Source organism: Drosophila innubila, assembly GCF_004354385.1.
Source record: "Drosophila innubila isolate TH190305 chromosome 2L unlocalized genomic scaffold, UK_Dinn_1.0 4_B_2L, whole genome shotgun sequence".
In the NCBI taxonomy this organism is placed as follows: domain Eukaryota; kingdom Metazoa; phylum Arthropoda; class Insecta; order Diptera; family Drosophilidae; genus Drosophila; species Drosophila innubila.
The window spans coordinates 13087095-13101392 of record NW_022995372.1 but is presented as its reverse complement, the minus strand read 5'-3'; the positions used below and the strand labels follow the sequence as shown (position 1 = coordinate 13101392).

Below are 14298 nucleotides of genomic sequence, written 5' to 3'. Positions count from 1 at the left end.
TATTTATGTGTAACAAAATGATGAAAAACAAATACTGCTTTTGTATTGTTTAAGTTTAACTATAAATCAATGACAAAGTTTAAATATTAATAAAAAAAATAACAAAAAAAAAAACATAAGATGTAATATTAAAATGAACTTTCAACAAAAAGTAACTGAACATCAACAAGAACAAGAGCAACAACAACAAGAACAACAACAGCAGAAAGCTTCAAAAACACAGATAATGACATGTATGAGTAACAAAAACGAGAAACTGTTTGAAAAATTTTACTGAATTCAATAAAAATAATATGTTGATATGGAATTAAGTAATTCCAAATAAACAAAACAAAACTGTGTTACATAAATACAGAGTTATTTAATAGTGTAACTTGTTTTTGCCTTTTACAGAAGAGTTAATAGTAATGATGTATTAATTTCCAGTGACAACAAAGCTACAAAAGACAGTCATATTTTAAATTTTTATTTTAAGCCCTCTTTATGATAGTATGTAAGAACAAGGCTACTTCTAATATGAACCAAATTGGATAAAAAGAGGAGGGCATGGGCCATGATTATTTATTTTTTCATTGTTGCTTTTATTCTACTAAAATTGTTGTCATTATTGATCAAATTCAAACTTCTCTGCTCGATAGAAGTGCAAGCTTAACGAATTTCCCACTGGATATTCCGCGGCGGCGACTATAACCGAAGGGCTTCCACCTTTCCTAGAAAAAAATTTCTATCTGGTTAATGGAACCATGTTAGGTAAGTATTTACTAAAGGGCTGCACAAGCACAAAAATTTTGTTTTACAAGCACTATGCTGAAATTCAAAACAAATACTTCAGTGTCAAAAGTTTTTGATATTTGAACAAATACTATACGTCAAGCAATAGAACTTATAGAACCCAAGCCAAATAGAACCAAAACATTCAAAACACAACTGAACTAGAACCATACTGAACCAGAAGCTTGTTGAAGTAAAACACAAAACGTTTTGAAAAATTTTTTGCTGTACACTAGAACTTTAATTAAAAATTTATTGATAAAAAGCTATTAAGAAAACAAATGTAATTTAATCACACAATAATATTATAATTGCAAATGACCCAAAGCTGCTTGCTATAGCTTGAAAGTATATATAATAAACAGATGGCGCTTATTCGGTGGCACAAATGTACCCAAAACAAATTGCCAAAGATGGCGCTTGTGTGACAAAATTTTGGTGTATTGCTTAATGCACCATACAATTCTGATTATTATGCAGCGATATTACGCTAAAAGTAATACACTCTATATATAACAATTCTTTTAATTCACGGTCCGTTGAGTATCTTTTTTTTATGAGAGGTCGTACACCAGCTAGATATTAACCACCATTTAAGAAAAGCTAAGAGAGAGTTAAGGCGTTTATTTTTTTCTCTATATTCTAGTGCACTCGCTGTACACTAGAACAATTATGATAATTTTACTATACTAACATGTTTTGTTTTGAAATTTTACTTCCCAATAGAACTCAAGCACTGTCAAGCACTGTAATGAGAATTTTCATATTCTGTTGTGTTTGTTCTATTTCAAAACAAAATATTAGAACATATAACATTGCTGTCAAAGCTACACTAGAACAAAGTGTCTGGAAGTACTGTACAGTAGTGAAGTAGAATTTCAAAATATTTTGTGCATACATTTTTATTACAGCTGAGTAATAACAACGGTAATTAATTCATAAATTTGACGTGAGAGATGTTATTAAACACTGTTGCCAACTTAGCTATATTATAGCTAGATCTGGCTAATTTCAGAATTTGTTTACTAGAAAAACTTCAAAATTGCTATTAGCTAGAAATCTGGCTATTTTCAATATATATTCAGCTAAGTTTTGCAATTAATATTTTTGGTAAAACTGTGCAAATCTGCCCACAATAACAAATTTAGATGGTTTCTAGACAGAAACAGCTAAAAGCTTGCTAGCACTGGTGTGGAAGACTGCCGCCCGGTGCAAAGGCTGCCACCATGCAAAATTTCCCGATCTGGTTTGATTTGGGTATACTTAATTTTTGTACCCATTTTCAGATATTTTTTTTGGTAGAATTTTTTTAATTTTTCCAACATTTTTGTTAGAATTTTCTCAATTTTTTGAAATTTGTTTTTTCAGAATTAAATTGTCAAACATCTTTTCCCGAGGGCTGACGATCTTCAAACCTCTATTAATATGTTTACCTTAATTTTGTCTAATTTCGAATTTTAAATTTTAACCAAACTATTTATTTATTTCAAAGTTATTGCATTTTAAAATTTGCAATAAACTAAATTTAAATTTTCCAGTGTGGCCACACGCGATCAATAACGCGTTCTAATTAATACTGATTCAGTATTTTTTAATTACCATCTGATATACCAGAACAGTCTGGTATATTTTAGGTATAAAATTTAACGACATTTCTCCTCATTAGCAAATTGCTCCTCACTTAACGCGCGCAGTTTAATTTTATTTTTAGTCGAGACGTCGGTGCTAAGAAAGTTGGCTAGTTTAGCTATTTTGCATAGCAAATTCAGCAATTTTTCGGAAGCTTTTCAGTCAGAAAAAGCTATAAATCATTTCTATCTCTAATCGGTCGATAGATTGTGGCGGTCGGGCATAGCATAGCAAATTCAGCAATTTTTCGGAAGCTTTTCAGTCAGAAAAAGCTATAAACCATTTCTATCTCTAATCGGTCGATAGATTGTGGCGGTCGGGCGAGCTGGCATTCACTTTTTTATATTTTTCAACACTGCTGCCAGGCATAAAAAAGACTATATGAATAAATCGAGTAGTCGAAACATTTAAATAAAATGTGCATGTTGATTGTTAAATTTTTATTTGTTTTCCGTGTTGCTTCTTTATTTTTAAATAATTTTAACATAATATATTAATTAAGCAACAAGACCTTTATTTACAATGAATATAAAAACTTAGGAATCATTAAAAATTATCGATTACAAGAACTTTTAAAACAAGATCCAATGAACTTGAATGAACTGGAACCAAATCTATAAGCCGCGTCACTTTTTTCTATTTTAAAATAACTTAAATTGCGAATTTTTGTAACAAAAAATAAGGTATTAAATTGCGCAAAACGCTTTTGTAGATAATAACCAGTGAGTGATATAGTTGTGTAGTGTGTGCGCAATCACTTGGAAGATAAAACTTGGATAAGAGATCGGCAAATCAACGTGCAAAAAAGGACGCCGACGCTGACGCCAACATAAATTAGCATCGCATTCCCGAACATCCTTCGCTCAGATCACAAGCTGACTTCGATATACACAAAATGAGCAAAGACATTTACTACTCGGATAAATACTACGACGAGAAATTCGAGTACAGGTATGTGAATCTGCAAATTGCAGCTGTAAATGCAATTGCAAAGAAATAGAGATCAATTACATGAATGTATGTGTGTGCTCTCATTTGCAGACATGTGGTCTTACCAAAAGAGCTCGTCAAGCTGGTACCCAAAACGCATCTAATGACAGAAACGGAGTGGAGATCAATTGGGGTGCAGCAGTCGCGTGGATGGATACACTATATGATTCACAAGCCGGAGCCGCACATTTTGCTATTTCGACGTCCCAAGACGGAGGAGTAGGCGATCACACAACTGTTAGATCGCACGCATTCACATACACATACTAACACATCCACATGCATACACACACATACATATAAGCGTTCAGATACAGCTGACTTATGAGGCAGCTGCTGTCGCTGTCGCTGCCGCAGCGCAACCGGTGGTAGCTGCACAACTGTTGCGGCGGCGTAAAGGAAAAACACACACATACAACTTACACATACACATGCTGATACAACTTACCTCCATTCAACTATTATTTTGCACATGCACTGTTTTGGTTTCAAGTGCTGTTGTTTCCATTGATGGTTTTTAAGATGTTTATATATTGAATATGTTGCCATATGCTTACGTAAGAGAGAAAGAGAGAGCGTTTAAAATTAATCTTTTAACTTGTAACCATCTGGATTTTAGAAGTTGTGTTTATTGCTTTCAAAATTGCATTCCGATTTTATCATTAAATTTGCTATAGTGCGCCCATTGTTTTATAATAGTATGCTATCTGGAAACTCGCATCGCGATATGAAAATTGTCAGTACGTTTTCACTTAATAATAAAGAAAATACGATTTGTGATCTTGAAAATTGTAATCAATACATAATGCATACTTTTAAACATATAACATAATAATATAAAGCTAAAAATACAAATAAATACTTATATATATAGAAAAATTTGAGCGTTGATTGCTTGGAATTTTTCAATATCCAATCTGAACTTGTTTTGCTAATATATTGTCCTACTCTGCATTTGCGTCTCGATCATAGTTTAAATTGAAACTGAACTCTAGCTTTAAGATCCGATAAATTTGAATACCTATAAGTTTAGTTCCTGTTTAACTTGCTGAATTTTTTCAGAGATGCCTACTGATCAATAAAAATCTTAGCTGTATACTCAATTAGTTTAATGATAGATAATAATAAATGTCTATTCCCAAAATATACTCACAATAACTAACGCAACCATGAAGTATATTACATTTTTTTCGTTTGTAAATACATTGGTTATGTGTATACAAATGACATTAAGTGTATATTGAACTATAAGAGATTTATATGTATGCCAGTTAAACTTGATTCACAATTCGTTTTCTGAATGTATATATTGAAATGCAGACTTACTTATTATACGTACTTGAACCTTTAACCCAATTAATTTTGAGGACTGTGAGCTCTGGGGTTTTAGAAGAACTTCTCTTTTTCGCCTAGACCCTTTATATAAATACAATTGTAATACACCAATACACCTTTTCTTGTAACCATTTATATGCCACAGGGTATCTGAATATGCTTATGTATTTGTGGTATAAAGAGCGTTTGGTCTATATAGTGATATTTTTCACTTTCTAAAATGAAGATCGACAGTTCCGGTAAAGCTGCTGTACACGTTTTCGTATATACTCATACACGTATGTATATACAGTCATTAGCATTAGTATTCTGACAGAGCATGTAACCGCCTGTTATACATTTTGAAACTGTTTGGTTGGTTATCAACATTTATTTCCATAAATTTCTGAAAAACAAATTGTTGTAATTATACACTTAATGGATAGAAACCATTCAGCTTAGCTTGATCTTTTAATTTTTGTCAACAAATAAGTTAACGTTAAAGATAAAGTATGACTAAAGTATTTTTATGCAAGACAAAAGAACAATGAAAAACCTAAAATGATTAGAGAGGGGAAAACTTTAATTAAATTAATTGTTCCCTTAGATAGGGTAATTGTGAACAACTTTTAAGACACGGGGATTTTATTCAGTAAATTTACAAAGAAAATATCAATATTCATAAATTGTACCACATTATATAATTGCAAAGCATATGAACATAAATTCGGAAATACGATGTTGTTGATGTAACAATACTCATGTGAATGACTGTGTATATGCATATACAGAAAGAACTGACAAAAATATGCAGTGCTATGGGGAGATGCAAGGGTAACTAGCTGCTGGTTATGATTTCACCACCCAAAGGAAGGGACTACGACAAAACGCTGTCAACAACGGGCATTTACTCGCAGTTAGGCCCTGCCACTTACCCGTAGTTATAAAGTAGCGACAAAACCCCGATGTGGTTTTGTTTTCAGATTTTTGTTGTTGCTTTCCCACCAGCGTGCGTTGGTGTCGGTGTCGCCAAACGGTCAGCAGAACGACAGAACTATCCCCCAAGGCAAATCGAATAGAAGCAGATCAAAGGCAGCTGTGACACTGCAGCAGATGTGCTGATTTTTATTACTATTTATTGTACGATTCACAGTATGAGGAAAGCCGGAAATACCTAATTACAAGTTCTATCACGCTTTCGGATGAGTTTCAAAAGTTTCTTATATCAATAATGGTACGCATCTTGATTTCAGATGCTTAGATTAAGATCTTGCAGAACTTGAAGAAAATAAGAATGAAAACTTTAGAATGTTTTAGTAATAAAATATTGATAGGGTTGATAACAGGATAATAAATTACATTAAGGTATTCAGATATGAATTTATATCATATTTGGATATCTACAGATCTATTTTTTCAGAATAAATTTTTGAAATCAGAAAAATAAATACTAAAAAAAAATTCGTATTCAAAAGGATGCCAATCTACGAATATACTTATAGTAAAGCAAAGTTTTGTTGTTTGGATTAATTAAGCATATAAGAAGAGGAACTTGTACTAAGTCGTACCTTGTCTCTAAATCCCTATTTATCTTCAAACCAGCAAAACAATATCAGGTTGATCAGAGCAACTTATACAATGCTGAAACTAATGAAAAGAGTGCGCAAGGAAGTGGGCGATAGAACACTGAAATACTTTTAAGGAAGGTGCAAGGAAAATGCATTGAAATAAGCAAAAGAGCTCGAGCCTTAAAATGCTAGGCGTTGATAATGAATTCTCTTCAGTTTTGCCTGGTGATAGAAAGCGAAACTAAGTAAACGCTGCTATGCAGTGAATAAGGCTGCTAATTATGCGACGCCGCGACGTTGACGTTGGCGTTAGTGGCAACGCGTCGTATGCGCTACGTGTGCGCTGAATGCAATTGATAAGTATCGCCAAAGGCAGCAACTGCGACGTCGACTGCAAAAGCAATTTGATGAATGAAAGTAATCCAGCATCCACAAACACACACACACACGCCTACAATGATAAGTTGTGCTGTTGACGCTGGCAGCGCAGTCGCGAAGATTCTGCTCGCTCGTTGGCTACGTTTCAAATTTGATTTTGATGTAGTTTTTAGTACTATTTTATTATCAGGCAAGCAAAGTTGAGCCGTCTGTTCTCCCAGTTCTCTTTCTCGCATTCGTCCAAATTGCCAGTGGAATCATTTGCAACTGTGGAAACTGTGGCTCTGCGATCGGTGATCTGTGAATGAGTCCGATCAGTCGTGCCATCGTCGCGTGCTCGACAACACAGCACAATAAAAACGCGTTCTGTATTGTGTATATTAAACAAGTTGATATTAAACAAATTAACCAAAAGGTTTAAATTTTTATGCAAATTTAGATCAGGCGGCAATTTATTATATATACTAATTTGTAAGTGTAATAAAAAGCGATATCAAAGCTATAAACATTTCTGGCAGAGACAATTACTTAGTATATCATTTAAATGTCTTCTATGAAGAATGAATAACAATTCATTGAGAAATACAAAAGTTCTCATCAGCAGTTGTGAATTAAGTGAATGACAAACATTAAAAATACAATTAACAAATAAATATAGGACATTTCTTTCTTTTAATAATTTTAATTATATTGATATTGTTTTTCCTAATGGGTGAGTTTTTTAAATTCTCATTGTCGCACCTAATTGTCCCAAAGGATAAGCTTTACATTATAAACGATTGTCATATGCATAGCCTTATTCTTTAAAAGATTTTACTTTAACAAAATTTTACTCTTCGACTTTCGTATATAGAAAATATTTAGTTTAAAAAAAAAACAAGTTGATAAAAAAACGCTAAAAATTTTTGTGTACTATGTACAACAATATGAAATTCTATAAAAATATTTTATTTGAGACTCTTTACTTACTACACTTTTGTGGTTCTCCTTGCACTGGGTATAAACTAGTCAAATACTCCCACCAAATATATTTTAATTGGCTAATGCATCGATTTTCGCTTACTTAGTTAAGAGAGAGCGTTGAATATTTTGATAACTGATGCTGATAAGCGCCTCGCCTCGCCTGAGATAAACCGTTGAGTCGAAGGGCCAAGGCCCTGTATCCTTCTTAAGGGTTGGCAGCTTTGCTTCTACAAAACATTGCACAGTTTGTTTTTCTTTAGTTTATTATTTTATTTATTTTTAGTCCTAATTTTAGCACACTTTACTATTTTTGTTGTCATGTTTAGTTGGTTATAAAAATAGACTAGGATATATTCGCCTTCTTCAGAACTAAAATCAAATTTTGAGCTCGTGAATATTGAATACTGAAAAAAAAAGAAATTTATTTATTTTTGTTAAACATTATTAATCAAATTAATATTTTGACAGTTTCATTTCATCAAATTTCATTATTTTTAACTTTTAAATAACATTAAAAAAAAAGTATGCCAATGGATTTTAATATTTAATTTGTTTTTTTTTTTAAATAAAAAATGAAATGTTTTTCTGTGTCATAACAATTGATTAGTTTTACATATTCATGTCTTTTTCTCATTTCTCTTAATGCTTTTATGTGTAAACATTTACTGCTTAATGATATACATAGTGATTATAATTGTTTTCTGATTTGATTGACTCATCAAGTTTAATTTAACGGCCTTTGACAGAGATTAAACATCGATTAGAATAGAAATCGATTCAATTAATACAAAAGAGCACGTTATATAAATTAAAAATGAATATATATTAGATTTTTTTTTTACAATCGGACCAGAATATTTCTTATCGGGAAATAGATGCATTTCAATCCATTTTGTTTACTAAATTATAATTTCTCGGAAAGGGGATGAGAATAACTTTCATTTTAATTAATTTGTAAACATTTACATTAACAAAAAGTCAGTCAAACAGGTGTGTAAAACATGATAATTAAATTTCTGGACACGGTTTTATATAACATTATTTGAATGTTGATCGAAAAACTATTTAGCATTAACATCGAAATCTATAGTATATAACCAGCATTTGTTTTGATTCACAACCTTAGATGCAAATAATTCATAGTCTGGGTCCGCAAATTGATTTGCATTACAACAACAATATAAACAAAGTCAACAAAAACTACTACGTGGAGGCGGACAACCTCATTTGTTTTCTCTAGTAGATGAAAGAATTAATTTAAATGCCGTCAGGCACTAGAAATAACTACTAGAATGACCCTTTTAAATCTACGTAAATAGTAGTTATAGTTCGGTTAAATATATTACATTCAGTATTTAGAATAATAAGTTTTGATATAAATCGCTATCAATCGCCTTTTATAGCCTTGAGTTGATTATCTTCTGTATTAAATTTACATACTTGTTCTAATATTTAACTTCATTGGAGATTAAAATAAGGCAGTGTAACCATTTTATTCGTAAATAGACAGATCTTTCCCTAATTTATTAAGAATGCATTAGGGTGCATCGATTCTTTTCGAAAAAAATGATAGCCCATGTTCGTAATCTTTGGTAAATTCTAAGAAGAATTGGGGCTATAAATCGATGCACTCTAATGTGAATGTAAAACTTTTAATTGTATGTATAAAAAAAATTAAACACTAGTCTGGGTGCTCAATTAAGAGCCCTCCAACAATTTGGATCAGTTTCGCACATGATCATCCCTATCAGCTGACATTGATCACAGTCATCTATAATGTCCGACACGATTTGAATAACCCATGTTCATATTCTGTGTACAAAATTGAACATTACTTTTCATTAGGTGGTCGGTTTGTTAGGCGGTCGCCTATGTAAATTTATTTGTTTGGCACGCCTATGGCAAAAAGTTTCTCAATTACATTCAATGCAACAATCAGCGAAGATACATTAATTGAGCTGCATTTCGCACATTTGTACATTCTCTGAGGAAACACATTTGGACACAAGCAATGGGTGTCAAATCGCAATTGACGCTAAATGACATTGAAACTCTAATAGCTGTGTAATTTATTTAAATATCTACGACGTTTACTCATACAACTGCAATAGAATTTAGAAAAATCCTCAAGACTTTGTAGATATAAGTACTATTTAAATTATTATATGGTTTTTATTATACCTTTATTAATACACGTATATAAAGCTATTAAGATCGATCTCAACATAAAATTTTTGAATAATGGACTTGACGAATATCAAAAGTTTGATTGAAAAAGAAAGCTTAAAATTTTTTCGGCTGTTTTCAAATACTGTTGTATTCTACATTGATCCTATAAATATAGAAATAAAATAAATGTGAGATATTAAAATTTTCCGTGAACAAAAACGTTAGTATGAAATATTAATTTACTAGGCAGATAAGGAATTTAAAATAAAGGTATAGATATAATTGCTTTTAGAGAATTTTATTTTTAATTTTGTATAAATTATAATAAATTATATTACATGAAGTTATTATATTTTTCTTATAATTTTAGCATTACTCCTAGCAAAGGGATCAAAACAAGGAAATTTCTTTGGTTGGCTTAGCTGCGACTAGGTCCAACTGAAACCCACCTTTGGCAACGTCCCCCCGCCCGTGTGTACGGGGCCTAGGGTAATACTCACACAGAGTCACAATGACGCGACCCAAGCAGAATGCCAGCAAGTTCAAAAGCTTCATGCAGGAGAATGTGCTCACAATGGCCACCGTGATTGGTGTATTTGTGGGTGGTCTTGTGGGCTTTATCATCAAGAACAGTACCGGCGAGTGGACAAAGCGTGAGATTATGTATATATCATTTCCGGGTGAAATATTTCTGCGGTAAGTACAACAGTACAACAGTTGATCAACTCAAGGAAATGCCATAATTAATCTTAATAATTATGTGTACAGCATGCTGAAGTGTCTCATCGTACCATTGTTGGTTTCCTCCATAACGAGTGCCATCGGTGGACTGGATCTGAGCATGTCCAGCAAGATTGCCACCAGGTAAACATTCTCAGAACTCCGAAAGATTATTAGTAAACTACTTTAATTTTTTTTAGAGCCATTACTTACTACTTCGTCACGACAATCTCGGCTGTTATTTTGGGCATTTGTCTAGTCACAACAATCCGACCCGGCCAGGGTGCCAAAATTGTGGAAACCCGTACAGAGACCATTGACAAGGCCTCCAAGGTTTTAACACCCGATACTTTAATGGATCTAGTGCGGTAGGTTAAATTTTTGGAAATATCATACACGATCTTAAATTATTTTTTTCTTACTGAAACAGAAACATGTTTACGGATAACATTATTCAATCGACAATGTTTCAGGTATGTTTCTATATACAGATATATTCGATAAACTTCTTATTATTCGGGGTTGTTTTTTTTTTAATTTATGGCCGAGCACGCATCGCTGCAACCGAGCCAATTATTCAATTGTTCTGTTGCTTACATAATTTGATTAAAGCTCATCACATCGCGGCACATAATCAAAACTGACATGATAGGATACTCCAAAGCAAAGTTCTTTCCGTTTCAATTGAAATTGAAAATTATAGGGGACTTTCTGTCTGTGTTGCATATGTATATGTATTAGTCTGTGTATCTGTATCTGTGTCTGTATCTGTGTATGTATCTGTGTCTATATGCATATATAATTTACGTACACGTTGAAATTATTATCAATTATCACCACAGACACAGTCATAATATACGAGTATGAATCAAATTGAATCAAAGTACTCAACTCGGACAGTTCTTGATATATATATGGTATATATATATAACTATACTCGTATATATATAAAGTACATATGTATAGGTAAAATTGACAGAATTACATTAATTTCATTTACTCAAACACTTGTTGACATAAAGATCAGTTCATAGGAAGAATACTCACTTACATAAAAGTCAAAAACTTTACTTTCAACTAATCAGAAAGTTTATTGTAATAGAGAAATCAAATGCTCTATAATTTGATAAGTTGCTATATACATAATTTCTTCTAAAGAATCTGAAATTGTATATTCCGTTCCCGAATATGGACCTAAATGATCTTTGTGTATCCTAATCCTATTTAAGTGCTTCGCACACATTTTCAATTAAATATATAAGCTTTGATAGTTACAAGTAAGTTTTATCAACTGCTATTCTTACAGCATCGCACGGAGATATTTGAAAACACCAGCATTTCGCCAGCACGTGAGTAAATATATATATATATATATATTTATTTTATGGGGACGATCGGTGTTACCACTTTGATCTTACAGAGCCCATGGAGAATTGGGAATTCAAGTCGGCGCAACGTGAGGGTTCCAATGTGCTTGGCCTGGTCATGTTCAGTGTGATCTTGGGCACAACAATTGGACGGATGCGAGAGAAGGGACAACTTCTGCAGGATTTCTTTACCACGCTCAGTGAGGCAATGATGACAATAACATCTTGGGTAATTTGGTGAGTACGTAAAACAATGTAATCTTAAGTTTCTAACTGATGAAACTAATGAAAACGTTAGGATTTCTCCACTCGGCGTGGCCTTTTTGATAGCAGCTAAGATTATTGAGATGGAGTCTATAGCGGCAACAATACAGTCATTAGGATGGTATTTTATAACCGTGATGATAGGTCTCTTCCTGCATGGCTTTGGTAAGCTGATCTCTTGAAATAAAGCACATTTCATGATAATATAATGATGATTTTATATTTGAAACTTAGGTACCATTGCGCTTATATTCTTTTTGGGCACACGTCAATTGCCATATCGCTTCATAGCCAAACTGAGTCAGGTATTGGCCACTGCCTTCGGTACGGGCTCCAGCTCGGCCACCATGCCCCTGACCATCAAATGTTTGGATAACATGGGAATCGATCCGCGTGTAACACGTTTCGTCATACCCGTGGGTGCCACGATCAACATGGATGGCACCGCCTTGTATGAGGCTGTGGCAGCTCTCTTTATCGCCCAATATCGTGAGATGAGTTACTCCTTTGGCACCATTGTGGCGGTTAGTATAACGGCGACGGCAGCTTCTATTGGTGCTGCGGGCATACCACAGGCAGGTCTGGTTACAATGGTGATGGTACTGGATACTGTGGGTCTGGAGCCCAAGGATGTGTCTCTGATTATTGCAGTGGATTGGCTGCTGTAAGTACCAACTAAATATATCTGCTGACAGATCCTAGTTTGATCACATTCATTTACAGCGATCGATTCCGTACCACCATCAACGTCATGTGCGATGCTCTGGGCACAATTTTGGTTAATCATCTATCGAAGAACGATTTGGCAAGCGTAGACCGGGTATGTACGAAACCTGCATTATAATTCATTTCAATTATTATTATTAAAAATATATCTTAAACTAGCTGAATGCTGAGCCACATGAGCTGCTCGAGCTTGGCGCGAATGCTCACGAAATGAAAGAATGAAGGCAGTCCTCGCTTGGCGCCTATAATCGCAAACGATGAGTGATCGAGGATGAGCACAATAACGACGACGACGAGATCCATGTGCAGATCGAGCCTGAGGTCTCTCGACATCGTTAGTTGCCCCTCCTCATCATTTGGTTTGTGGCTTAAAGCGGCCAAGACGCAATTTCAATTTCAAGCAATTTGCAACAGTTATTTAAACTGTCAAAACATCAACACGAATTTATTGAATACTTTTTCTTCGATGGAACATTTGAAAAAGCCAGTAATAATATGAATAATTAGCATATTACATGATGTACATAATTTTGATTATAATTAAAATTAAATTGATCGAGTTCAAATTTCAAATACATTTTCATGCTTAGTATTAAAACAACAGAAATGTTATAAAGGCACAAGAGACACATATTAAGTATCGTTATTACAAATTATCCATAGTTACGAATAGAAAATTCTAAGACAAATAAAATACGTGTTGTTTCTTATTTAAAATATACTTTACAAAATATTATGAAAATTATAGAAGTTTGTAAGAACAATTAGAGTTAAAGAATATTAAAAAAAAATCGTTCGATCAAAATTTACACAGAAATTAAATGCCGTTAAAAGTTCTTGTTTGAAGTTGAGCTTTGTAAATACTTAATAGCTTAAGAATAATTAAAAATTATTACATAATTGTGTCAGCATTAATAAAGCCAAATCACAAAAAAATAACAAAAATAAAAAGCAATTTCCAAATACAAAAAAAAAATTGAAGAAAAACAAGAATATTAAATGACAATAATATTGCGCTGCAAAAGCTCAAAACAAATGTCAGAAATATTAAATACGTAAAATAGCACAAAAGAATAATAGCAATATTAATTATTCCATGTTGTTAACTAAATTTTAGATGTTAACATATATTGAAAAACAAATCGCAGCCTATTCCAGATTAACATTTTTGACATCTGTCAAAATTTATATAATAAATTAAGAAGAAAATAAAAGCTGTTTGTAGTTGTTTGTGTAGCCTAAATATTTACAAATAAAATTTTTCAATCTGTACATGTACTTATATAAAATTGAAATTCACCTTATCATAGCTTAAACTCTGCCGGAGGATATTATATAATAGCTCATCAAGCACAGCTAAATGTACTGTATATTTTCTAAATGCCTTTGTAGACCTTTACAGGTAGCGACTCTGTTCTTATTTTTAATTTTAATTGTAA

General features: G+C 32.8%; 2 protein-coding genes across 2 annotated transcripts; both read left to right on the top strand.

The window, feature by feature from the left end:
• The first annotated feature begins 2977 nt into the window (after positions 1-2977).
• Positions 2978-4089, top strand: LOC117780270 (cyclin-dependent kinases regulatory subunit). Its single transcript, XM_034616725.1, has 2 exons — positions 2978-3351; positions 3442-4089. Exons 1-2 carry the CDS (start codon positions 3296-3298, stop codon positions 3611-3613), a joined length of 228 nt encoding a protein of 75 aa, XP_034472616.1. The 5' UTR covers positions 2978-3295; the 3' UTR covers positions 3614-4089.
• Positions 4090-6841: 2752 nt separating this feature from the next.
• On the top strand, positions 6842-14141 carry LOC117781009 (excitatory amino acid transporter 1). Its single transcript, XM_034617713.1, has 11 exons — positions 6842-7121; positions 10153-10478; positions 10551-10646; positions 10703-10870; positions 10933-10975; positions 11809-11851; positions 11923-12106; positions 12168-12298; positions 12368-12797; positions 12857-12953; positions 13019-14141. Exons 2-11 carry the CDS (start codon positions 10294-10296, stop codon positions 13079-13081), a joined length of 1440 nt encoding a protein of 479 aa, XP_034473604.1. The 5' UTR covers positions 6842-7121; positions 10153-10293; the 3' UTR covers positions 13082-14141.
• The last annotated feature ends 157 nt before the right edge of the window (positions 14142-14298 follow it).

Coding starts and splice junctions, on each gene's coding strand:
- LOC117780270 (XM_034616725.1), top strand. CDS start 3,296: ATGAGCAAAGACATTTACTACTCGGATAAATACTACGACGAGAAATTC. Junction 3,352..3,441: donor GACGAGAAATTCGAGTACAG/GTATGTGAATCT, acceptor TCTCATTTGCAG/ACATGTGGTCTTACCAAAAG.
- LOC117781009 (XM_034617713.1), top strand. CDS start 10,294: ATGACGCGACCCAAGCAGAATGCCAGCAAGTTCAAAAGCTTCATGCAG. Junction 10,479..10,550: donor CCGGGTGAAATATTTCTGCG/GTAAGTACAACA, acceptor TTATGTGTACAG/CATGCTGAAGTGTCTCATCG. Junction 12,954..13,018: donor ATTTGGCAAGCGTAGACCGG/GTATGTACGAAA, acceptor ATCTTAAACTAG/CTGAATGCTGAGCCACATGA.